Source organism: Eretmochelys imbricata, chromosome 1 (genome assembly GCF_965152235.1).
Source record: "Eretmochelys imbricata isolate rEreImb1 chromosome 1, rEreImb1.hap1, whole genome shotgun sequence".
NCBI lineage: Eukaryota > Metazoa > Chordata > Testudines > Cheloniidae > Eretmochelys > Eretmochelys imbricata.
The window spans coordinates 159,650,973-159,678,414 of NC_135572.1; the positions used below are offsets into that span (position 1 = coordinate 159,650,973).

Genomic DNA, 27,442 nt, shown 5'->3' on the forward strand with positions numbered 1-27,442 from the left:
TTGAACCCTCTGAAATCTGTAGTGTTTCAAATCTAAATCCAGATCAGATTTCATTGATGAGGGGATCTATGCCTGTAATGAATTAACCAAAACCCCATATGTGAATGTTCCTGGCCTTTGGTTGAATAAAAATATGAATCCAGATACAGATCTGAATTGTGCAAACCAGGACCATCTCTAATTTAACATAAACTACACTAGTCATGTGGCCTCCCCCAGGGACATAAAATAATTTTGAAAAAATGGAGGGATAACAGGAACAGGCATTGAGTTATCATTCAAAATATTTGGGAAGAACTCTCAACAGCTTCCTCTGGTATAGTCATGTGATGATGACAGAGGTGAGGTCCTTCCCATCCTAATTGTTTTGTCAGTGGTTCTCAAACTGGGGTTTGCGAACCACTGGGGGTTCACACAATGTTACAGGGGGTTACTCAGAAAAATTTCTTTAATGGTGGCCAGAGGACCTCAAGCATGGGAGGCTGCAGGTGTGACCCAGTTGCGGAGCAGACAGCCCGAGCCCCATGAAGCGCTGAGCAGGCAGCCTAGCCCTGGTCAGCGCGGGGCCGGCAGCCCGAGCCCTGCGGAACGTGCAGCTGAGCCCCGGTTAGTGGAGGTGCTGGAAGCCCAAGCTCCATGCAGTGGAGGGCCAGGCAGTTGGGGCCGGCAGCCTGAGCCCCCGCAGTCAGCGGGGCCAGCATCCTGAGCCCCATGGAGTGTGGAGCTGGCAGCCCAGACCCTAGCGTGAGGCCAGCAGCCTGAGCCCCATCGCAGGCAGGGAGGCAGCTGGGAGCCCAGGCACGCAGATGGCAGCTCGGACCCCTGTCCTTGACAGACAGGGGAAGTTGGGTGGCGTGAGGGGCAGAGTGAGCAGGGGCCACGCTGTATGTGGGGGGTGGTCCAGGCTAATTTGTCCCTCTCAGGGCACCCCCTAGGGATGGCCCTGGTGGTGGAAGGAAAGGTGTTTGCACGCCAAACCAGCCGGAACCAGGTTGTAGTCAATGCAGTAGCGTTAAGGTGCCTCAGTAATTCGATACTAAGTCATTTTCTCTGGAGTGCTGTTTTGCTTCAGTGAGAGGTGAGACACTCTTCTCATTTTCTAGTTTGTTGGTTGTTAGCATCCCATTGAGGAGATTTAAATTTAAATCCCTGGAAATATTCATTTTTAGGAGGGGGTTCACGAGATTTCACATTTTAGTGAAAGAGGTTCACAGGTTGTTAAAGTTCGGGAACCACTGTTTTAAGCGATGCCTGTAAGTGTTCCTAATGTGTGCGAACCTCTCACCCTGCACTATGCGTGCAAAAGATATGTCCTGTGCATTCGTCTGAGGTTGTTTACTCTCAAACAATTCTCAAAGATGCGGCACAACTGTTTGTTGGGGGTGAATGTTGCTTCAGTTTTGGACAAGGAACAAAGGACAAATAAGTGAGGTATTTTCAGGATAAAAGTATTCCAACTTTCTTAGTTATTGCCTGGGCAACACAGGCCCACCAGTGAAAAAGCATATCTGTAAAGGCTGATTTTATTCAAATGATACTGGAATGCTGTGTCTATCTGCACTGAGGGTAACATGGAAGGATAAACATGTATCTCATGATTTTTACACTACCAGACATGTTCTTCCATCTCATACATGAGACTCCATAACCAAGTTAATTACACAAAAAGTAGACTGTTGAGAGCCTACTATGTTTTTACATATATTTATGGATTTTTATTAGCCTTAATGTTTAATGTATTTGTTACAAACATGGGAATTTCCTGCAATGTCTTTGGGGGCTCTTACTCTATTACATTTATGCATCATTGTGGGCCAGGGACTGTATGTAATTCCATGGTGGAGAGTGACCACAGTTCCTCCAGGAACTAAAAACAGGGAGTGATTAGGCAAATTCACTCAGGTTGTAACACCTCCAGAGAGATACCACCACCTGCAGAGTTTCATTTATAGTAGTTCAAGCTGGATTCTCCAGAGACCAACAGACAAAGAAAGGGTTTTTGGATAAATAGCCTGTGTTAAATGAACAGAGCCTTCTTTCTCATCTGCAAACAGACAGGACCTCCTATCCAAGGTTGAAGGGCAGTCCTTCCTGGGAAGGGGTGGAAGAACTTTGGCCTCCTGATGCTCGATAAGACTGATGAGTGACCTCTGGTAAGTTTTTAACATGTGCATAGGAAGTTTCATTGTTTTTATATGTTTTCCCTGGCCTGGTCTACACTGCGGGGGGGATCAATCTAAGTTACGCAACTTCAGCTATGTGAATAACGTAGCCGAAGTCGACGTACTTAGACCTACTCACTACGGTGTCTTCAGTGTGGTGAGTCGACTGCTGCTGCTCCCCTGTTGATTCTGCCTGTGCCTCTCGTGGTGGTGGAGTACAGGAGTCTATGGGAGAGCACTCGGGGGGTCAATTTATCCCGTCTACTCTAGACGCGATAAATCAACCCCCGCTGGATCGATTGCTGCCCACCGATCCGACGGGTAGTATAGACATACCCTCTGTAATGCTTTCACCTTAAGAATAAATGTGCTTGTTTATAAAGGGCTGTGTGGTAACTTATAGGTACTGGCAATAACTCTGCTCATTGCCTTTGAAGAGAAAGCAAAGCACAGACCATTTAGACAATCTGGCTTGCTGGGCTATCACAGTGTTGGCATGGAACTGTGTAGCCTGGAAAATCCCAGGCAGGAGGGAGAGGGACTTGGATCTCAACCCAAGAGAGGTGATAACTGAGGAACTGGAAACCTAGAGTGGATGCCGTCATGGGACCACAGAGGGGGAACAGAGGTGCAGTTGCCCTGAACTGTGACAGTCAAATTCCCTCCCCCTGTCCCCCGCCAGTGCACCCACCCTGAAGGGTGCTAGGGATCTCCAGAGATGGAAAGAGGAAAGGAATCTTCTTTCATGCGTCACAGCACCAGTCAAGCACTCTGAAGAGGTTCCCCTAGCCATCAATTGGAGTAGCTTTTGCATCTCTAACAGCCTCCCTTCCAGCAGAGGAAGGATTGGATGATCTGTGCGGTGGCAAATCCTTTGGCCTTTCCCCTCTTAAACATCCCCTCTCCCCATGTGGAGCTGGGCTCCATACAGTGCATAGGGGATACACCTCTTCCTCTCCCCCTCTCCCTCTCCCATTTCTTGCCTCTACTGCATAGTACAATTGCATCAGTTCTCTTGATAAGACACTCTTCATGTCTTCAGAGAGGCTTACATGGTACATAAGGCCTCAAGGGGTATGTCTACAGTGCATAGTAAATGCCGGTCTGTGGAACCCAGGCCTGCAGACCCATGCTTTCCAAGCTCGTGCTTGGGCATCCACACCTCCTTGCTATTTGAGTCTCATACCTGTGCCAATGCATCCACACTGCACCACACAGATCCGAGTCAGACCCTGTTGTTTCTGGGATATATACCAGGGCTCTTAGTGCCCTTGGTAGCTATGCCCACTCTAGGGCTTGGTTCATGGTCTGTTGTGGGAGACCTTATCTGTCCATCCCACAGGACTTGACGAGAATTGTTTTTAGCCCACCAGTGCATCCAGCCAAGTCACTTTTGGGTGTGCATGCTCCCTGCAACTGGATTCATCAACATGGTTCCAGCAATGGTGGAAGAATTTCTCCTGCTCATACTTTCACTCTTATTTCAGGATTCAGGCACAGCATCTGAGAGACGCTAGTGGACATTTCAGTGGTGGTATATATTCAGTCATAGAATCATAGAATATCAGGGTTGGAAGGGACCTCAGGAAGTCATCTAGTCCAACCCCCTGCTCAAAGTAGGACCAATCCCCCAATAATTAATCATCCGAGCCAGGGCTTTGTCAAGCCTGACCTTAAAAACCCCAAAGGAAGGAGATTCCACCACCTCCCTAGGTAACACATTCCAGTGTTTCACCACCCTCCTAGTGAAAAAGTTTTTCCTAATATCCAACCTAAACCTCCCCCACTGCAACTTGAGACCATTTCTCCTTGTTCTGTCATCTGCTACCACTGAGAACAGTCTAGAGCCATCCTCTTTGGAACCCCCTTTCAAGTAGTTGAAAGAAGCTATCAAATCCCCACTCATTCTTCTCTTCTGTAGACTAAAAAATCCCAGTTCCCTCAGCCTCTCCTCATAAGTCATGTGTTCAAGTCCCCTAATCATTTTTGTTGCCTTCTGCTGGACTCTTTCCAATTTTTCCACATCCTTCTTGTAATGTGGGGCCCAAAACTGGACACAGTACTCCAAATGTAAGTGTAAGGTCATGCATTTAGGGATTAATAACAAGAATTTTAGTTATAAGCTAGGGACGCATCAACTAGAAGTAACGGAGGAGGAAAAGGACCTTGGAGTATTGGTTGATCATAGGATGACTATGAGCTGCCAATGTGATATGGCTGTGAAAAAAGCTAATGTCGTCTTGGGATGCATCAGGAGAGGTATTTCCAGTAGGGATAAGGAGGTTTTAGTACCGTTATATAAGGCACTGGTGAGACCTCACCTGGAGTACTGTGTGCAGTTCTGGTCTCCCATGTTTAAGAAGGATGAATTCAAACTGGAACAGGTACAGAGAAGGGCTACTAGGATGATCCGAGGAATGGAAAACTTGTCTTATGAAAGGAGACTCAGGGAGCTTGGCTTGTTTAGCCTAACTAAAAGAAGGCTGAGGGGAGATATGATTGCTCTCTATAAATATATCAGAGGGATAAATACCAGAGAGGGAGAGGAATTATTTAAACTCAGTACCAATGTGGACACAAGAACAAATGGATATAAACTGGCCACTAGGAAATTTAGATTAGAAATTAGACGAAGGTTTCTAACCATCAGAGGAGTGAAGTTTTTGAATAGCCTTCCGAGGGAAGTAGTGGGGGCAAAAGATCTATCTTGCTTTAAGATTAAACTCGATAAGTTTATGGAGGAGATGGTATGAGGGGATAACATGGTTTTGGTAATTAAATATTCATGGTAAATAGGCCCAATGGCCTGTGATGGGTTTTAGATGGGGTAAGATCCAAGTTACCTGGGAAAGAATTTTCTGTAGTATCTGGCTGATGAATCTTGCCCATATGCTCAGGGTTTAGCTGATCGCCATATTTGGGGTCGGGAAGGAATTTTCCTCCAGGGCAGATTGGAAGAGGCCCTGGAGGTTTTTCGCCTTCCTCTGTAGCATGGGGCACGGGTCACTTGCTGGAGGATTCTCTGCTCCTTGAGGTCTTTAAACTACAATTTGAGGACTTCAATAGCACAGATATAGGTGTGAGGTTTTTTTTGTAGGAGTGGTGGGTGAAATTCTGTGGCCTGCGTTGTGCAGGAGGTCAGACTAGATGATCATAATGGTCCCTTCTGACCTAAATATCTATGAATCTATGAAATGAGGCCTCACCAATGTCGAACCAAAGGCACCTCCTTGAGAAGGAGTACAGACATGGCAGTGGCAACCCAACTGATCTTGCTCATGCCTGTTGCCAGAACCGCAGATTCCCCTTACAGTGCTTCTGGAGCTGGGCCGTGAGCACAGACTGGCGGGCTCACATTGTCAAGCAAACCTGAGATGACCAGCAGTGGCTCTAGAACTTTCGCATGAAAAAGCAGATGTTCCTGGAGCTGTGATCAGCCTGCTCTGATCCTCTAGAGTCAGGACAACATGCATGTGGGAGGCCATGCTGTTCCAGAAGCCAGTAGCTATGACCATCTGGAAGCTGGCTACCCCAGACTGCTACCCCATAGCTAACCAGTTTGGTGTTGGCAAGTCAACTGTGGGGTTTGTCGTGGGAGAGATTTGTGAGGTGATGTATCCAAAGATGGCGGGCATAAACAATGTTCCTGAAATAATTGCTGTCTTGGAGAGAATAGGCTTTCTAAACTTTGCTCGGGCCATCGATGGGACTCGTGTGCCAATAGTTTGCCCTCTGCAAGTTGCACGTGAGTTCATAAACCACAAAGGGTACTACTCCATTGTAATGCAGGCCCTGGTTGATCACAGAGGCAGGTTCATGGACACCAATAGACACCAATGTGGGATGCACTGGCAGGGTGAATGATACAAAGGTTTTCCAGAGATTGGGACTATACCTTCATGGACAAGCTGGGATATTATTCCCGCTGAATGACATTGTTATAAATGGAGTCACTCCACCCACTGTTATTCTAGAGGACATCCTTTTACTATAGCTTATGCAACCATACCCTGATTTCAGAGGGTCGGGCCAAAGAAAGTTTAACTACATGCTCAGTAGCTGTAGGATGGTGGTGGAATGTGTGCTTGGCAGATTGAAATTCTGGTGGGGCTGCTTTCAAAACTATTTGGATGCCAGTGTCACCTATGCTGTCCACATTACTGTAGCCTGCTGTGCTCTACACAATGTCTGTGAGGACAAAGGTGAGCCATTTCACCAGGAATGGACTCACAACACTGCTGGATTGCTGGCTTGGTACACCGAGCCAGAAGGTGCACCTGTCATTACTGGTGCAGGATCCCCACGGGCAACAAAAAGCAGGGATTCTCTGTGCACCCATATAACATGTTTGAATGGTCCCATGGATGAAGGGGAATGAAATAGTATTTTTAATTGTGCCACACTCATCTTGATGTTTCTGCATGTAGGGCAGCTCTAGAAGATTGTTTTTATGAATTCGTAGTATGCATTTTGTAAACACTGTTCATGAACCTCATCACACAGTTTATGGCTTACTATGGTGGATGGAATTTTTTATGCATTTTATAGAAACTGGACATGCGCTACCCACAGCTTATAGATCACTGGGGTGACATTCCACTTTAATAAATGTAATTAAATTTGCTAATGAAACTTGTGTGCAAATCAAGCACTTTATTTTAAACATGCATTTAAATAAGAACTAGCAATGTAAAAACTTGAAAGGCAGACCACCTGCCATCAAAACTCAGAACACAATACACAAAAGCAGTGCAAAAAACAGTAACCAGTGCGTGTAAATATGCACTGTGTAAGAGTGCAAAACACCCAAATTATGTCCATTTCCTGCTTAGTAATTTCACTATTGCTGGTGTCCCCTGTCCCTCTGTTGTCCTTGGTCCTTTTGGTGCATCTTGCATATGAGGGCAGCTGAGCTGGAGTGGAGGAATGCACAGGGTACCTTTGACTGTTCTTTGTACTAGTGTTAATTGCTTGTGACATGGACGAGCCAACCCCAGAATTGTCCAAAGGCTATATAGGCTGATAGTGTGAAGGGGACTCAGGTGTGGGACTGGAGCAAGAGGTAAAGCTGGCATTGGAGCCTGCAGTCTGGCAACCGTGAGTGCAGGCAACCTCTTGAACAGCTCCTTCTACTGTGCTGTGTCTTCCTCCCTCAACTTGTAGTTGTGCTCCAAGAACTGTGCTGCCAATCTCTCCTTGTGCTGTGCAGCCTGTCTTTTTTTCTAGCTATCCTGCACCCTTATATCTCTGGTACTCCGTCTGCTGATTGGCTCTGTCCAAAATGTCTCCCATCAGCTCGTCTCTGACTCTCTTCCTCCTAGAAAGTTCATTCTCCTAGGCTCCTAGATCCTTTTGTGTGCCCTGTAGAGGTGGAAGGGTCTGGCAAGTAAAATGGAAGAGCACATTAGTGTCTGATCATGAGAATAAATTACATTTCTATTCCCTGCCAGGGACTGCCTCAATTCAAGATCAAAAGATTATACTTTTTATCACTGGGTTTTATTTTATTCACACACAAAACACTACCCACACTGAAAGCTATCACAGATCATGGTAAAATACACATAGCAAAATCAGTTACAAATTATTTATAAATCCCCTCCATTTTTCCCAGGGGGTGGGGGTAATCTGAGGAACTGGCTCATATGAGCTATGGCTTTACAATCCTTTTGGTCAAAGCAAGCCCTGGAGGACATTGTTATTCTGGAGGTCCCTGTGGTGGAAGCATGAACTTCTGTTCCAGGCCAGCAGAGGACAACCATCTGCCTATTCCAAGGAGGTTTTTAGGCATCTAGTGATTGCCCCGAACATCTAGAGATGGAAGTGGCTTGCGAGCTAGGAAGGCGGTCCTCATAAATACGCCGTGACCCACAATGGAACCGACTATCTGGAGTTCCTACCCTGTTGGAAATTTGCATGCATCCCCAGCCAGGAATGGGAGAAAAATCATGGCAAAATCAACAAGATGCTGATTAGCATGGAGATGTAATTCAGCCTCCTTGCAAGCACCCTGCATTCATGCAGAGACCCAACTGCTAGCCATTTGAATCCATAACACAGACAACCACACTCTGTTATCATTTGGACTCATAATACAGACAGCCATTGTGACGGGTTGGATCACAGAAAACCCCTTGGGACTGCCACCTGATGTGCCAAGACTACTTCTGCTCCTGCTTTCCTACCCTGTCAGCTTAGGACTTCAGTGCCCTGCCTGGTTTGAGCCAGACCCGCTAGCCTGCTGCAAACCCAGACCCAGGTCTGAACCACATCCCCGAACAGCTGTAGGCTTAACTGAAAGCAACTTAGTTGACACTCAGATGCCCAATGGGGTCCAAACCCTAAATAAATCCGCTTTACCCTGTATAAAGCTTATACAGGGTAAACTCATAAATTGTTTGCCCTCTATAACACTGACAGAGAGATATGCACAGCTGTTTGCCCCCCACCCCCACCCCAGGTATTAATACATACTCTGAGTTAATTAATAAATAAAAAGTGATTTTATTAAATACAGAAAGTAGGATTCAAGTTGTTCCAAGTAGTGACAGACAGAACAAAGTGACTTACCAAGCAAAATAAAATAAAACACGCAAGTCTATATCTAGTACGGTAATAAAACTGAATACAGATAAAAACCTCACCAGTTCCAGTAAGCTTTCTTTTACAGACTAGTCTCCCTCTAGGCTGAGTCCAGCAATCACTCATACCCCCTGTAGTTACTCTCCTTTGTTCCAGTTTCTTTCAGGTATCTTTGGGGGTGGAGAGGCTCTCTCTTTAGCCAGCTCAAGACAAAATGGACTGGCCCAACCTGTCTGGCATCACCGGCCCTAGCCTTCCGGTGTCGTCGCTTGCCCCTCCCCGTCGAATGTTCCTCCATGCCCCCCTCAGGGGGTACGCCTTACAGTTTGAAAACCTCTGTCCTAGATCCAGAGGAAACATGTGGGATGGTCACGTTCCCCCCCTCCAAACCTTTAAATTGTGCCCCTCTCCTCACAATCAACAGTTTCTGGACTGTCAGCCCTGCTCAAGAGATTGTCATGCACCACTGAGGGCTCAGTGCTCAGTTAAGTTCCCAGTACATGGTTGAATTCCTTGTAAAAGAGGCAGGTAGATGGGGAGTTCCTTGAGCGGTGGTTATCATCCCTGACTTTGCAGTAGTAAGTCTTGAGTACTTGCCTTGCTCACTGAATTGAACAGGGGTCTGGTGAATCCCCAAAGCCGCGAGCCTCTCTGAGGTATCTTTGTATACGTGTTCATTTCTTGCACTCTAACTGAAGTTGAATGTCTTGCTTTCCACGCACCAGAAATTAACCAGAATCTGGCTGTGTACCTCTGACCAGCTAGCAGAGCACTTGGTGTATGGCTTCTTTATAGTGCTGGCCATAGCTAATGTGAGACAGGGTTAACTGTGTTTCCAGTTAAGCAGTCATCATGGAAAGGAAGGGTTAAATGTGAAGCAGCTGTATCTGAACCGGGAGGTCACTTTCAGTTCCTGGGAATCAAACAGGAAGTTTTGAGATAGAAGGGCTGGAAAACACAGGTCAAAGGAACTGTGGGATAGTGTTAGGAGATTCTCCAGAAACGTGTCTGGCAACCCAGGCTTGAGCTGTGTCCCTACTGCAAATTGCCTGTGTTTGCACTCACGTCACAGCAAGTCTTGGGGCTCAGGACCTGAGGGTTTTCTGGCCCAAGTCAGAAAGATTTGTGTGTGAATAGTAGGGGGCTTGGGCTTAACCCTCAGTCTGAGCCCAGGTTTACTATGCAGTTTAGACATACACAGGAGAACCTTCTGCACTGGGGTGAGTTTCCATCTTTGTCAACACTGCAAGTGAAGGTATGATTGTTGCACGGGTAGGCATATGTGAGCTAGATTTAATTTAGCTAGCATGGATAATAATATCAGTGAAGATGCAGCAGCATGGGCTTTAGTACAGGTGAGCTACCAGAATACCCAGGGTCCCTGGCAGGCTTGTACTCTGGCTGTTAGCTCATACTAAAGTCCATGCTGCTGTGTATTCACTGCTATTATTACTCATGCTACTTAGATTAAATCTATCCCAGGTAGGCCTACCAGGGCTTCAATCACATCTTCGCTTGCAGTGTAGAAGTACTCTTTGTTGTTGAGTTTGTTTTGTTTGTTACAGTTTCTTTAGCCTTTTTGGATATTGATTGCCAAATATCTTCCAATAAGGCTTCTTTGTGAACTAGCCTGAACATTAATAGCCCAGTATGCAGCATGGAGCCTTCATAGGGTTATGTTTTTCTCTCTTACGTGTCTTTCTGTCTCTCTCTCTCTCTTTCTCTCATGTTAGTAAAAGAGGACCTTATAGTATAGGGATGATGAACTGGTAAGAATTTTTTTTATTGTGTTTTTATCCCTGCATAATCATTATTACACACCATCCATGCCCCCATAATGCTCTTTCAATGTATTTTTCAATAATAATTTTAGGAATTTGTGTTTCCTATGTAATGATTGCTTCCTATAGGAGTCCCATTGTACCAATAAATAGAATCCAGGAAGAACCAAACTTGATGGAAAAAAAGATGATACACTTCCAAGCTCTGCCCATGTGAATTTTCAAAATGAGGCATTGCTACAGTAGATTATGCAGATATTTAAAATACGATCATGCAGCTCTCTGAGCTCCACTGGGCTTCTTGATCTGGGCTCAGTGGGGCTTGACTATGACCACAGGCTCTGCTACGTTCCACTGAGCTTGGATCCTTCTTGATTTGGGGGAAACGATAAGTGGTGGTATCGTCCAAACACCACTTACTTGTTGTCCCTCACAGCATGTGGTGCCGATCTGTGATCCTCTTCTCTCCTTACTGACATGAGGAATAAAACTATGGACGAAGCTTAAATTACCATCACTTGGACATCTGAGTTAATGCCTCACTGAGATGAATGCGGTAGTTCACATCTCTCAAAGCTATTGTTTCAGGCCCTCTGCAGACTCATCTCTACATCACTTAGCCTATGTCTACACTAGCACTTCTGTAGGTATAACTTATGTCTCTGAGGGGTGTGAAAAAAACACCGCTCTGGGCAACATAAGTTACACCAACAGAAGCACCAGTGTGCACAGCACTGTGTCGGCGGGAGACGTTCTCCTGCCAACTTAGCTACCACCACTCGTTGGAGGTAGTTTAATTATGTCAACGGGAGAGCTCCCTCCCATTGGCATAGAGTGGCTTCATGAGTGATCTTACAGCGGCACAGCTGCATTGGTACAGCTGTGCTGCTGTAAGCTTGCTAGTGTAGACATGGCCTTACATTCAGCTTACTTTTCTGAGATTTTCTTCACAACCAAATTGGCTTACCAAGAAAAAAAATCTGTAAAACAATATAGCAACTTGAAAGAGGTACCAGTACATGGTACTGCCAAGTACTGGCTGACTCGAGCCTTGAAGTCCAGGCCCAAATTACACAATATTATGGACACTTAATTACTTTAGCCACATCCCCACTGCTGGACTCTGATGAGTGAGATCCTGCCTGTTCATGGAAGGCTATTTCAAATTCACAGACACATTGCTTCAGAAAAAAAAGACAAATGTTTAAATGTTTGTTGAGTCATACTTCTTCCTCCCCCTCCCCCGATTGAGAGGTAAAAATGTAAAACAACAAACAGCTACTATTACTTGGAAATGACACTGGGGACCAGTGTTTTGTAAGAGATTAAAAAAGGGTGGTACTTAGTGTGCAGAACTGCAGTCCTGGGATTGGGAGCTGCCAGCTGCTGCTCTGGAATTACAGGAAGTACTTCAGAAATCTGAGAATTTAGTATTTCATAACTGATGGATTTCCAGCTCACAGAATAAATGGCTCCTTAATTTGCTCTTTTTTCTAGGGAGTGAGATTCTGGCAGTAGCAGCATTAGGCCTATGCCATCTACATGGCTGTGTAGGGCGTGATTCTTCCAGGAAACCTGTCCTTTACACACATACACCACCAGCAGCCCCTGGTGTCAGATGGGGCTATTCTCTGTCCATGTCCCTGTCTGACATACAGCCAGTAGATCACGGTAGACATTACATTTCCAAACTGCCCTCTCTTTTTGGGAAGGTGGCCAACTTCTGCCGTCATGGGGGTGGGGTGGAGGGCACCAGTTGCTGCAAAGCCTCACAGACAGCACAAACATATGAGATTGCCATTGTCAAGGTTCCTTGCCCACTCTGAACTCTAGGGTACAGATATGGGGACCTGCATGAAAGATCCCCTAAGCTTATTCTTACCAGCTTAGGTTAAAAAATTCCCCAAGGTACAAACTTTGCTTTGTCCTTGAACCCTATGCTGCCACCACGAAGCGTGTTAAACAAAGAACGGGGAAAGAGTCCTCTTGGAGACGTCTTCCCCCAAAATATCCCCCCAAGCCCTACACCCCCTTTCCTGGGGAAGGCTTGATAAAAATCCTCACCAATTTGTACAGGTGAACACAGACCCAAACCCTTGGATCTTAAAAGCAATGAAAAATCAATCAGGTTCTTAAAAGAAGAATTTTAATTAAAGAAAAGATAAAAGAATCACCTCTGTAAAATCAGGATGGTAAACACCTTACAGGGTAATCAGATTCAAAACATAGAGAATCCGTCTAGGCAAAACCTTAAGTTACAAAAAGACACAAAAACAGGAATATACATTCCATTCAGCACAGCGTATTTTATCAGCCATTAAACAAAAGGAAATCTAACACATTTCTAGCTAGATTACTTACTAACTTAACAGAGTTTCTGAGACTGCATTCCTGATCTGTTCCTGGCAAAAGCGTCACACAGACAGCCGAACCCTTTGTGTCCCCCCCTCTCCCGATTTGAAAGTATCTTGTCTCCTCATTGGTCATTTTGGTCAGGTGCCAGCGAGGTTATCTTAGCTTCTTAACCCCTTACAGGTGAAAGGGTTTTGCCTCTGGCCAGGAGAGATTTTATAGCACTGTATAGAGAAAGGTGGTTACCTTTTCCTTTATTTTTATGACAGCCATAGTCTCAGGAAGGTTTCAGGCAGGAGGTAGCTGTGCGGTAGGTCAGATCTGGATGCCCCCCTGCAGGTGTTACTTCTCATACCTGCGCTCTAGAGTACAAATACATAGTTTGCACTTAACTGAGTCTGAGCAATGAAATTAAGCTAGTCACTTTCACTTTTGCTTCTAAAAAACAAGAAGTCTGGTGGCACCTTAAAGACTACCAGATTTATTTCGGCATAAGCTTCTTCTCTTCATGTGTCAATATATTTATGCTTGCATCTGTAATTTTCACTAAATGCATCTGAAGAAGTGGTTTTTTTACCCACAAAAGCTTATGCCCAAATAAATCTGTTAGTCTTTAAGGTGCCACCGGACTCCTCGTTGATTTTGTGGATACAGAATAACACGGCTACCCCTCTGATACTTTTGCTTCTAGTTAGTTTCTAGGAAGCTCCCTTTGCAGCCTCTGATTCCCCAGCACAATGGTGCAGTGTTTGAATTGCAAGCACTGCAGGGGAATGTCTAAAACCAAACTGAAAAAAAAGCAAAACACAAAATCCTTACATTTGAAAAACATTTCTAATAATAACAGATTTTATAAAACTTTGAGAATAATAATATCTATTCAAATGTGTCAGCCAGTCATATTTCCGGGGGCAGTTATTACTGTATTATTATTTATATACAATATTCTATTACATCTAACTCTTATCACCTCATTCATTACGAGATTTTAGCCTCATAACACTCCTGTGAGATAGGGACATAATATCCACATTGTATAAATGGGGAACTGAAGTATGGGGCAGGTTAAGTCACTTGCCTACAGTACTACAGGGAGTCTGTAGCTGAGCCAGGAATTGAACCCTTGTGTCCTGTGTCCTACACCATCTTTCCCATCCCCATACAGCAAATTGACTGGGTCAGACAAATGACACGTCCTTGCCCTGACAAATTTAAAGGTACAAGTGGATACTACGCTATACGTAAGTACAGTAGGGCCAAATCCTGCAGTCCTTTCTCAGGCAAATCTCCCATAGACTTAAGGACCCTGGCAACTTATGTTTGCTCTTTTAAAATAATGTATTAAATAATGTATCCCTGTCCCATGCACAGCCCTTCTGTCTCTATTTCTCACTTTTCACTTGCTTGGAAATGGACAGTTGTGGCAGATAAACATCTAAGAGGCTCGGGTGTGGGAGGGTAAATAGCAGCCTGAGAGCATGCACATGAAGCAGAGGCTGCAGAGCCTCGAATCCGCGGCTGCTGCTACCTGCAGGCTTTCTCAGAAACACAAGGAGCTGATTCTGGAGGAGACAGAGAGCAGGGGTGTCAAACATGTGGCTAGAACATAATTTATTTATGTGGTCACCATGACGTGTTCAGATTCTCCAGAATCTCAGCTTCGATTTTCTGTCTGCACTGGTAATCATCTAAAGCTGATTGGAATATAGACTTTACAGTGGTTCTTAACCTGTGGTCTGCATGCAGGTAGGGGTCTGCCAGTATAATCTAGGGGGTCCATGAATGTGCCAGCAACCAGGGTGACATGTGGGAGGGGGCACAGGAGGTCACATCCTCCCCCCCCCCACACACCAGATTTGTGCCTTCCATTTGGCCCTGCTCTCTGAAGTGTTGATGCAGCAAAGCAGAGCAGTGGTGTATCTCCTTGGCTAGCTGCTGCCTGTGGAGTCAATGGCTGTGAGGCAACCCCTTCTGATGGTAGGAGGAGATCTCTCTTCTGGAGTGACGCTGCAATATTTGGTTGTGGCCTCCCCCCCAGATTTCTGCTGGGTGGCTCACTGAAGTGAGTCAGGGAGTGGAGGTGGCGTTCCCTCCCCAAGCCCCCCTAGATGGACATGCCCCACAGTTTGAAAACCTCTCTGGCATTAATAAGCTGTCAATATTTTAATTTGCTGTGTTTTGTTGATCTATTCAAATAATTTATCTACAGTAATATTCATGATAACTATTAAAATAATGTGAAAGAAACAAATTATGAGCAACAAAATAATGATGGGGAGTTGGGATTCTGCAAGTTTGTCAATTTAAGTTTAGGGGTCCCTGGGTAAAAAAAGGTTGAGAACCATTGCTTTGGGTGACACTTCAGTGCCAACATCAATATTTAATATTTTAATCACTCATCATTTTAGTGGGTAGATTAGGAAGAGGATGGGAGCGCAGCCCACATGGCTGGAAACCTGGAATTGCTGCCGGGAAGAAGGGAATTCAGAGAACAGAGGAGATTCCCAAAGACAGGGGAGGGGGAAGAAATTGAGAAAGGAAGATGGAGAAGAAGGAGAAATAAACAGCAGTAGGCTTAAACAGAAACATATTGAAAACAAAAAGGGTGCATACTGAAGATGAATGAGACAATGAGGTACTGAACAAATAACAACAAAACATTTAGTTACTGCATAAAGACCATATCCTTTCCTTGATATCTGTGCAAACTGCCAATTGACATCAATGTCTTATTGAGAGTATATAGTCCTGAATTTATACCCTGGGCCATGAATCATAATTAAATGTAGAATTCAGCCCTCTTCTTCCAATGAGTTTGACACCCCTGCCATAAAGGTTAAGGATTTTGAGGTTGGAGGAAAGAACAGTTGAGCCTTGATTCCCCCCTCTGTCATGGGATGATGGAAGAAGAGAAAATTTATAGTAAACTCTTGTACACTTCCCTCTTTCCTGCCTGCTTTAAAAAAAAAAAAAGCATCCTGTGAAATGGATGGGTGGGAAAGCTATTGCGGGCCACTCTCCCCAAAAATGCTATTGCGGAGTGTTACTCTTTCAAAAGTGTTATTATGGGGGCTCTCCCCCTAAAATGCTCATATGCTGTTATAGAGAAATGGGGGTTGATCCCTTCCAAAATGTTGTTTACCAGTCATACAGCAATCTCAGGGGAGATTTTCAAAGGCAAAAAGGGCAATGAAAGTTGGGCACCTGCCTCCAATTTGTGTCCTGTCCAGTACCTTTATTTAGATTCCCATCTGTTCCACATAGATTGGAGCAGTTATTCTCATCACACACCCTGCCTAAAGTACTTGTCTACACTACAGCAATTCTAAAAACTGTTTGGTCCACTTAGCAGGCATGTAAAACACTCTGCAACAAGTGCTCTAAACAGCCAAATAGTGTTTGAATAAGCCTGGTTCCGGTCTGTAATGTTTAATGACAGTAGATGGACAATGGTTCAAGTAGCCCTCCCACTACTATCCAATATTGCACTGGTGGCCTTTGAAATCTCTCAGAATCCCTTGCTTCTGGAAGATGTGCTTGAAATTGTGGGATAGACACCCAGAAGGCATTGCAACTAAAGCAATTTAGAACAGTACCAGTTAGAACATGGACCAAAACTGTAATGGCACAGAACACAAATCACCGTGTCTAATGTGGGCACACTCATTTACTTGGACTTCAGTTGGTTCTGTTCCACCAGTTCAATTAGAAACAGTTAATTAACTAGCGTAGGCATGGTCAGAGAGTGAATGAGGGAGGAAACAATGGCAACTACTCAAGTTAGTGTAATTGGTGGAAGGGAGAAGCAAACACCAGGATGTGTCACTAAGTCCTATCAAGCTGTGCAGGAATTAGGACAGAAAAACAAACTGTAAAACTGGAGAATTACAAATCCAACATGAAAACAAATGTCACTTTGAGCCAATGGGGGAAATTAAACCCTTCCCCAAATACTCCAACTCAGAGTTCAGAGCACCAAGACAGCTTTTTTCGAACACTGTGCCCCACACACATGATCTACATAGAATCATAGAATACCAGAGTTGGAAGGGACCTCAGGAGGCCATCTAGTCCAACCCCCTGCTCAAAGCAGGACCAGTCCCCAATGTTTGCCCCAGATCTCTTAATGGCCCCCTCAAGGATTGAACTAACAACCCTGGGTTTAGCAGGCCAGTGCTCAAACCCCTGAGCTATCTGTGCCCAAGAGGGCAAGAGTTCTGTTCCTGGGTGTGATATATGATCTTGGGCAAGTCACTTCACCTTTCTGTTTCTCCGCTTCTCCTCCCAACTAGTCTTATGTATTTAATTTGCAAACTGTTCAGGCAGAAACTGTCTTTTACATTATGATTTTGTATGTTTCTTAGCACAATGGGGCCCTAAATTTGGTTGGGATCTCTGTGTGCTACTGAACTACAAATAATACTAAGAATACCTTGTCTGAATTGTGATCCCACTGGCTCTGACCTCTATACACCCTTGGCCAGCATCATAAACTCCCCTGTGCCCTTGCAGAGCTGGCTGGGTGGCTTGCACGGGACAAAGGAGTCTGTGAGCAGGCTCCATGCTTTCTGATCTTGCCATGGTGGTACTCCATTCTGACCAGGGCTGGTCAACATTTCAATCTTTTCAAAATCATTTTTGCTGGGTTTTAAAAAACAGTTTATATAGAGCTGTTTGAAATGTTTCCAGTGTTGGACATTTCAACCACAGTTTTTGTATCAGAAATGTTTTAAAAATTCTCATAAATCTCCACAATTTTTTGAGATGGACTGGCCCAGCCAGGGAAAGGGTGGGTCAATAATTTCACCCCAAGGAACAGGAGGAGAGCTGGCTCAGAGGGGCACAATGTCACTACAGCCGGGTGGCTTCTAGAGTAGCGTGGAAGAGTGGGTTTTTTTAAGAGCTGCAGGGGGAACGTGGCGCGGGGAAGCTGGTCCAAGCCGAGGGGGCTGCACGAAGAAAGCAATGAACGCGGTGACCTCACTGCACTTCCATGTCTGCGGCATGCACCTCACAGGAGGGACATCTCTGTTACCCATCTGCACGAACGACACCACGGCAGCCCATCGCCGCCCCTCCGAAACCCCCCCCGTCCCGCTCCCCCATTTCCTACCCTGTCACCCCAAGCGCCTGGGAGGCTGCGGCTCCTGGCTGGGCTGGCGATGCGCCTGTGGGTTTGCAAAGGCAGGGCTCTGGCGGGGGCTGCGGCGCCTTTAAGGACGAAGGAGCCGGTGGCTGTGAGGGGGCGCAGGCGGGGAAGGGGCGGCGGCGGCCACCGGCTCCAGGTTGAAGCGGGGGCGGAGCGGCTCGGCGCGCGGGGCTCTGGTCCTGCCCAGCGCCCGCCCCGCCCGCCGGAGAGGCCGCGGCGCCATGCGACGGCGGTGCCCGCCCGGCCCGGCCCTCGCAAGGCTCCCGGCCCCGCGCGGCCTGGGCTGGGCAGCGCGCAGAGGACGCAGCGGCGCAGGCTGCCGGCCAGGGGCCCCTGGGCCTCGGCGGGGCGCGGGACCCTAGTGGCCCCTGCGGGCGTCGCCTACGCGGGCCGGGCCCGGCGGCCGTTTCCCTCCGCTCGGGGCTGCGGGGCGGGGTCTTCCCGGCTTGCGCTGCCCGGGCGCGTCCTCGGGCCGGACTTTGCGCCAGCCAGCGCCTGCCGCTGCACTGCGAAGGGCGAGCCGCGTCCCCGCCGCGGCGCGGGGCTCTCAGCGGGCGGGCTGCGGTCGCGCGGGAGAAGCAAATGCCTTGAGCGTCTCTCCCCCGGCGCGGCGCGGGGCGGGGCGGGACCCTGGCACGGGGAGCCCGTACGGGCGGAGAGGGGCAGCTGGCCGGTTCCGTGCAGTCATGGCTTGGCCGGCGTATTGGGTGGACGAGATGCAGTGGCTTACCCTGGTCACTCTGTTTGTGGCTGCCCTGGTCACTCTGGCCATCTACCTGGTGCAATATGCTCTGGTGGCTCTGCGGAACAGCCGGAGGAAACCGCCGTCGTCGGATGAACTTCTGCAGGGAAATGACACCCTGTTGGCCTGGGTGCTGTCTCTGAACAGCTGGAGGACCCAGTGGCAGAAAGCTTGGATAACAGCCCTGAATGCAGAAGCCAAAGTGAGAGGGGTAAGTGGCCGTCTATACTGGGGGGAAAAAAATAATCGTGAAAATCTTGCACTGAAAACGACGTGGCGGTCGTCTGTGATACCATAATGTGGGCACCTGCACTTATTGCAAGTATGTGTTCCTTGAGATCGCATGGTTTTGAATGGAGATCTGTTTCCCCAGTCCTGTTTCATGGGACTGTAACCCTGTTGATTAGTTTCAAATCGAAGTGAACCTGGTGAAAAAGGAGTGGGGAAATGGCTTCATAACTCTTATTCCAAAAGGATCCTATATGTAGACTTTCAAATACTGTTGTGGCTTTTGTTTCTGCACTTTTGTGTAGGTTGAAGTCCTGGAGAGTAACTTTGAAAACCGAGCCTCAGATTTTTAAGATTACAGTGTAAGGACATTATCAAGTTATTTTTCCCTTCCAAATGTTGGCGTTTTACAATACTCACTGTTCCTCATAGTTGCCTTCTGGAAGCTTTAAACTAAAATCTCTTTCTTCCCACTTCCTACCAAATCAGTACGATTCCTTCCACTTTATTAAACTGTCATTCCATTAAAAAGGCAAATCTATTTTGGTAAATACATATGAATTTGGAAATGTAAGAGCCAAATTTTGCTTTCCATTACATCTGTACAAATCAGGAGTATAAAGCATCAGTGAACTGGATGTACGCTGGTGTAACTGAAAGTAGAATCTGACCCAAAGGCTTACATCTCCCCTGCAAAGCACTCTTGTGGTTGCGGAGTCTGCCACGAAAGCTAAATAAGTGTTGTCTATCCCAATAACATGCTAGAACTTCACCAGACTCTGGTTTTATTCTTATGTTTGCTAACCATGAATCAAGTCTTTTTGGGACTATGAAAAACACTAACTGTAGAAACATTTGTTAATAAAACATATATAATGTTTACCTGATTTGATTATGTTGCAGTGAATGTCATTATTTGACTCCTGCTTTGCCCTGCCCACTATTTACCATGTTTGCCAAAACAAGAAGTAAATATATGTATGGGGACACTTATTCAGAATATCTTTACCAGTGAAATCTAGAAATTTTCCTGTTGTAGCCACTATTTCCTTTAAAAAAATATATAGAAGGAAGATGGCTAGAAGTGCAGGAGAGAGGGTGTTGCTGACCTCTCAACCAATCAAGATAGACTCTGCATATGCAATTGATAACATTGTCCTGTACCTCCGAGGTAAATAGTAGAAACTTCCTGACTTGTCACGTGACTCTAATGTCAATCATGAGCCAAAAGAAAAGGAGTACTTGTGGCACCTTAGAGACTAACAAATTTATTTGAGCATAATCATGAGCCAGACTTTTTTCCCCCTGTATAGAACTCTCAAAACTGGTCAATTCCAGCCCCTCTCATTTATGGTTTTTGAACACATTTCAGATTTTTGATGTTTACTTCTGTTTAACTTATTTTTGTTTGTCTGGCAGATCTCAGTCTTGTAGAGTGGAGCAGAATAGAGTAAAATAAGATAATGTTCAACCTTGTGTCAGTCATGCAACTTATGTTTGGATTTTATGTAAAACTTAAAAAAAATTGTCTGAATTGGTATGCACAATATTTGACCTACCTTTCTAGTCCCAGTATCTTTGTGTAAAGGATGTAAAACTTTATATATAGTATTAAAAAACAAAACTCTGGATCTGAAGGGAGGATGCAAGGGTAGGTCGGGCCACAACAACCTACTGTAATTTCCTGGACTGAAATTGAAACTTTGCTGTGTCAATGGAAATACCCAATTCTAACCATCTGGGAAATGTTATGTTTCCGAGAGTAGATTTTTATGTGTATTTTTCAGCACCATCTCCTCAAGCCAGTGTTCTTTTGTTAGCAATCTATTATTTCTAAGCAACCCGTATGTGTGTATGAAATTTAAAATTCTCCAGGCATTATTGTAAATGGGGAAGGTTGATTGGAAATACCTTTGATTGTCCTCTTAAAATACCAGTGATGTGTGAGGAAATTATGGGTGTTATGATAAAGGATGAAGGACAGAGTTCGGCAAAAATAAATGTTTTAAGAATTGTAATGAATTGGGGACAGGTTCCAGGAGACAGAAATTAACATCACACTGTAGGCAGACAGATACAGAAAACAACATTCTCTCTCTCACTCACACCCCCTCCCCAAAAGAGCCTCTGTAGCCTTTTCTTTTGATGAATTCGCTGCCTGACACTGCAATATGTTGTTACTCCCTCAGCTAGGTTCCCAAACGCTCAGAACAATGTCAGCATCACAACACTAATGAAATTCCTCCATGTGTACTCTTTTATACCAAAGCAAAACTTAACCTGGGCAGTCTGTTAATGCAGCAGCAGCAGCCAATGAGCACACACAGCATGAGTAAAATGTAATTACTGTTGTTTCTGAAAACATGACTTCACAAAGCAGTGGATTTTAGGGATCTCTCTCTCCCCCTCTTTGTGTGTGTTACGTTTACATCATATTCTTCTTCCTAGGTTCTGGTCAGTTTTGTAGGCGTGGGGTGTTTTTTATTTTTAATACTTTGCAGAAATATTGTTGTGTGTTTAAAGATCTTTCAAACGATTGTTTGAAAGATCTCTTCATTTTGGGATAGATCATGCAGCCAGCCGTATAACGTGCTATAGAATAGTATTCGTGTTATTAGGCTGAATCCTGAAAACAGTTGTTACTATTATTTTTAAATATTTATATTATGGTAGCTGTGAGAGAACCTTACTCATGAGAGTAGCTTCATTGAATTCAGTAGAACTACCTGCAATATGCTGAGTGTCCTCACCTCCCATTGCTGTCAAGATGAGTCAGGATCAGGCCTTATGAGAGTGAAATTCAGCACAAGTTTTCCAGGACGTTCCTTGCATGATGTAGTGGAGCATAGTGGATAAGATTAAAAATCCCTGCAATTTTATATATGAAAACTCACACTATCTGATGGTTTCAAAAACTTTAATGACAGTGTCTCTATTATTTTCAAGTGAAAATAATTTAATTAAAACGTGTTACTTGTTTCGTAGGATTCATTGTTGCTTACATTTGAAGAAGACACAACTCCTCAGCCACTGGAGCTAGCAGTTAGACGGGTTGTAAGTGTTGTAAAGTCAGCCCAAGAGAAGGTAAACTTTGTTTTCTCTTAATAGATTAAAATCGTTACTCCTTTTTAAAATACTAAGCTTTGTCAAGCTTGGCAATGGGCTTTCTGAGTTATGGACTGTTGTAAACCCTGTGCATGCTTATATGAGCCAATTATAAGTTTCAGAGTGTGTTTCAGGGCTGCTAGCAATTGACCACAAAATTGAGCTGCTTGTTAGTTTTATGCATCTGTCAAGGTCACATGGCCAAATGTTGTTTTCCCATTATTTCCCCCTCTCATTACTGTTAGTCTGCTTAGGGTGGGGAAGGAAAGGAACATTCTGGAGAATAAAGTACTTCTAACCGTCTCTTACTCACTTCTGTTTTGTTGATTAAAAGTTTTACTTAACTGCAACCAGATAAGAATAGGGCAAGTAGGTACAAAGTCTAAGGGTGAAATCTTGGCCCCGTTGAATTCAATGGGAATTTTGTCCTGGTGTTTAATGGGTCCGGAAAGTCACCCTAAGTAGGTATTAAGTGAGAACTAGCATATGAACACTTTTTTTTTTTTTCTTAAGGAAGCACACAACATTAAAACAAGACCGAATGTGGCCATTGGAATATGCACATTCTTTCCATGAGATGCACAAGCACAACTCTACTGACTTCAGTGGAAGTTGCATGGGGTGGCATAATTTGGACAAAATTGTAGAGGCTAATGACTAAGTTTTCAAATTTAAGTGCCTACAGTTAGGCCCCTGACACAAAATGGCCTGATTCTCACAGGTACTAAGCACCCACTCTCTTATTCATTCTCTGTTCCTATTAGTCCTGTGAACTATGCACATATGTCAGAGTAGTCTAGCTTTAGGTTCCCCGATTGTAGGTTTGTTTTTGTTTGTTTGTTTTTTAATAACAAACTCTTAGTTGAGTGGAAGGGAAGGGCCCAGATCATTTGATATGGCAGAGCTGCATTCAGAGTAAGACCTGAGTGTTTGTACACCCCTAATCCTGAGGCTAGCTGATGACTGAGCCAGTCCACAAAGTAAGTTAGGGGAGTCTTAACTCCCAGGATGTCAAGATGCCCTCCAACATCTCCTTTTTCTCCAGCAGTTGGGGCTAGGATGCTATAATGTTGTTATTATGTTGGCTTCACATTAGATTCCCCAACACGGGGGGGAATCCTATAGAGGCTGGATCTGCCAGTATTATGACTGCTTTGGGCCACCACTGGATCAGATCCTTTGCTATTTAAAGTTAAGGTTGCCATGTCAACTGAAATGTGGCCCCCTTGTACAAATGAAGTATATTACTGTGTATGTGTTAACATGGACTTTAAAATGTGTATGTCTAACAGAATGTCATTGACTTGCACTAATGCCTGGGAGACCCATTACAAGTTTCTGACTTTAAAAATTAGCAAGTGAACAAATAGTGCATTGCAAAATGTATACCTCCTCACTTCCTCTGACAACTGTAGTCTAATTTCAAATACTTAAGATACATCATAATATTTTTAGTATTACGCTCTGCTGTTAATACTATGAGAACTGGGGGCAGGTGTGTGTGTCTGAGAGAGAGATGATTAGTAGGGATCTACTGTAGTAGATGGCCTTACATTTCATGTGATCTTCAATGCCTAAGCAAAACAGGGTGAGCAAGGCCCTGTCTGTACTAGGGAAAACTGCTGTGCTGGGTGACTCACTTACAACGTGGTAGTATTCCCAAGAGGTTAAAATCTGCTTTGGTCTTGCCTGTGTAGATGGGACCAAGACTTACAGAATCATGCTGTGGTGTTGGACCTCACCGATGATGTAGCATGATTTAGAAACATAGGTTGAAATAGGTTTACCTATATGGATAGGACTAGGGGTAGCAAGAAAACAACAATTGCATTTTGCAAAAAGGTTTGAAGTTTCAACATTTGTTTTTTGTTCTGCATCAGAACCAAAGTGAGACCTTTTTTAAACTTTTAAATCAAGATTGATGTTTTTTTCTAAGAGATGTTTTAGTGCAAGCAGGAATTAATTCAACCAGGGAAGCTCTGTGGCCTGTTTTATACAGGAGGTCAGACTAGATGATTATGGTAGACCCTTCTGGCCTTAATCTCTGAATCTATATAAATATTTTTTTGTGGAACAAACATAAGATGGAGATTGGGGGATTTTGGGGAGGGGGAGGGAGAACCAGCCAGACCAGAAAAGTCAATAGCCTGGTGATTAGGGCACTCCCCTGGGATGTACCTGCTCTAGAACCTGGGTCTCCCATATCCCATTTAGGCATTCATCTGGGTCTCTTCCATTTCCCTCCTTTTCTCCTTCTCCTCCTTCTCTTCCCCCCACCCCCCAAAAATACCCCAAACGAAAACATCCTGGATTTAAAAACCTTTCTGTTGGAAGCTTAGTTGAGACTGATAAGTTTTGGTGTTGACAGATTTACATTTTCCAGTGAGAAACATTTTGGCGAAAAAGTCAGCTACAGACAAGACTGGGTTGAATGCTGTCTTAATCATATAGGCAGGTTTTTATGGAAATGACTTCAACCTTATCTATGAATTTCTTTACTCTTCTTGTCTTAAGACACACCCTGCATGAAATTCAAATATCTTTTGCCTCTATGCACAATAATTGTAAATTAAAGAAGGAGCCCTTTGATAGGTACTTTCTCTCCCTTTTTAAATGCACGGGTTTTTTTTTTTTCTAGCAAACTCTGGTAGTTTCCTTGTAGGACATTAATTGAAAATCCAAAGAGCATTGATAGTAAATCCATGGAGAAATAAGTAGCTCTTTTGTATTGTTCTGTTCTTGGAACTGGTCTGTCCATACAAATACATTAAATTAGAATGGGAAATTCTATAATACATAACTGAAACGTTTTTTTAGGCCCTGTCCACATTGCAACTTTCAACTTGAGTTTGTAACTAGTTATTAGCATCGGTGGTTCTACATTTGGTGTGTGACCAGGCCCCACGTTATCAACGCTGTGGCAGCCAAGAGTATTTTGCCAGAGGAATGTCTGGCACATGGCTGTCTTCTTGTGCCAAACTGGTTGCCCTTATATTTATGATGGTATTAAAAGATCATCCAGAGGCCTCAGCCAAGGATCTGGGCTCCATTATGCCATGTGCTTTACAAACCTAATTTAAAAAAAACCAAAACCAATCCCTTCCTCAGAGCTCACAACTAGGATTGTGACAACTCAACAGTGGATGCAACAGAGGAATTAGAGTGAAAGGACAAAATGACAGTAAAGTAAATACATGTATGTATAATATTATGCATAAACACACTCAACACAAAAAAGAGCCCCATGGTTTCTCCTCTGTGTGATTAGTCCTCCTTCCTCTCAGCTCTCTCTGCAGTAGGACATACCTGAGTGCATTAGTACATATGATGCTGGTTCTACTCTGTGAACAAGTCTACCAGGGCACTATATCTTCTGCTGAGCTATTAGTGGATATCTGGCCAGAATGTTGTTGTTTTTTATTTTTGCAGTAGATCTCAGAGATCCCACTTAGGATAGGGGCCCCATTATGCCAGGCACTGTGCAAACATAACCCAACACACTTTGTTCCTTCCTTGAAGAGTTAAAATCTAAGAAATGGGTGCATTTTCCAGGAAGCAAACGTGTGGGCAAACATGGTTGTAATGGCAGAAAAATGGCTGTGTGGATGCAGACTGAACCATGTGACTTGTTGCAAGTTAAGGTGACCAAGGCTCTAACCAGTTACAAAATCAATTAAAAAATATAGTTTGGACAGGGCCTAAATGTATAGAATGAAGTGATTTTTTTTTTTTTTTTTTTTTTAAGAAATACTTGCATTGCTTTGCTTTACTTGGTCAGCATTTCCATCACCTGTTTCCAGAAGGCTTTTTGCTTGGCAGTAAAAGTTCGTGGTTTGCTTTTGGTTTTTTTCCTCTTGTCTGGAACTTGGCACATAAGGATTTGGCCTAGGCAAGAGCAAGTTTTGAAATCTATTTAGTTGGTTATAAGCTACAACCAAAAGTCTCCCTCCTTTTCCTCCTTGACATTGCCTGCTTGACATATTCTTCATACCCTAAAAATTCCGCCGGGGGTGAGGGGGAGAGGAAGTGGTTTAGAGAAAGGAAAGCTTCATTTAGTGGGCTGATCAGCCATGTGATTTTTTTCAGCTGGGCTTTGCAGCCTGCCCTTGAGGGCCTTATTCAGCTACTCTGCCATTGCAACTGTGCCACTTCAGTGCTTCTGTAGGTTGCCTGGGAGAGTTGAGCAATGTTGCCAAGAGCTGGTGGCATAGGGTAGCACCATTGTAGGGGTTGGAGACTTTCAATCCCTTTTGGAGCTGACGAAGAGAGATAAGGAGCAGGTAAAGACCAGTAATGCAAAAGACAATCCGTTAGTTTTAAAACACACTTGAGGTGTTTCAGATCCATCCCATCTTCTTACTCTGAACTCCTGAGGAGAGACTCCAGATTATTGGCAGGAAAGAAACATGATCTGTGATTCACACTGCTTATTGAAGGTCACTGCCTAATAAGGTTAACCCAGGCATGTCCTTGGATGAGGTCTCTGATTTTTGTATTTCTGAGATCTGGCTGGATGAAACCAACCAGGGGTATTCTGTCTGCTTCCCAAGATCCATAAACCTGGGAATCCTGGACGCCCCCATCATCTCAGGCATTGGCACTCAGCCAGACAATCCTGCTGTCAATGTAGACTTTCTCCTCAGGCCCTACGCTACCAGCACTTCCAGCTATCTTCGAGACAAAACTGACTTCCTGAGGAAACTACAATCCATCGGTGTCTAGAAAACACCCTCCTGGCCACTATGGATGTAGAAGCCCTCTACACCAACATTCCACACAAAGATGGACTACAAGCCATCAGGAACAGTATCCCTGATAATGTCACAGCAAACCTGGTGGCTGACCTTTGTGACTTTGTCCTTACGCACAACTGTTTCACATTTGGGGACAACGTATACCTTCAAATCAGCGGCACTGCTATGCGTACCCGCATGGCCCCACAGTATGCTAACGTTTTTATGGCTGACTTAGAACAACGCTTCCTCAGCTCTCATGCCCTAATGCCCCTACTCTACTTGCGCTATATTGATGACATCTTCATCATCTGGACCCATGGAAAAGAAGCCCTTGAGGAATTCCACCATGATTTCAACAATTTCCATCCCACCATCAACTTCAGCCTAGACCAATCCACACAAGCAGTCCATTTCCTGGACACTACTGTACTAATAAGCGATGGTCACATAAACACCACCCTATACCGGAAACCTCCTGACCTCTGTTCCTACCTACATGTCTCCAGCTGTCACCCTGACCACACCACATAATCCATTGTCTACAGCCAATCTCTAAAATACAACCGCATTTGGTCCAACCCCTCAGACAGAGACAAACACCTACC

At 44.7% G+C, this 27,442-nt stretch overlaps 1 protein-coding gene and 1 long non-coding RNA gene across 3 annotated transcripts in view; one reads left to right on the forward strand and one right to left on the reverse strand.

Annotated features, from left to right (window-relative positions):
• Positions 1-6,795: 6,795 nt before the first annotated feature.
• On the reverse strand, positions 6,796-18,192 carry LOC144265542 (uncharacterized). The gene is made up of 3 exons (XR_013346315.1): positions 17,991-18,192; positions 13,124-13,239; positions 6,796-7,541 (listed from the first exon to the last, which is right to left on the reverse strand). It is a non-coding gene; the product is annotated as an uncharacterized LOC144265542 (long non-coding RNA).
• A 204-nt stretch (positions 18,193-18,396) lies between these two features.
• C2CD2 (C2 calcium dependent domain containing 2) overlaps positions 18,397-27,442 on the forward strand; it is a 50,669-nt gene continuing 41,623 nt past the window's right edge. For both annotated transcript variants that reach the window (XM_077818176.1, XM_077818185.1), the window contains exons 1-2: positions 18,397-18,979; positions 21,982-22,080. In XM_077818176.1, coding sequence (XP_077674302.1) covers positions 18,713-18,979; positions 21,982-22,080 — 366 coding nt within the window. In that variant the 5' untranslated portion in view covers positions 18,397-18,712. The remainder of the gene's footprint in view (positions 18,980-21,981; positions 22,081-27,442) is intronic.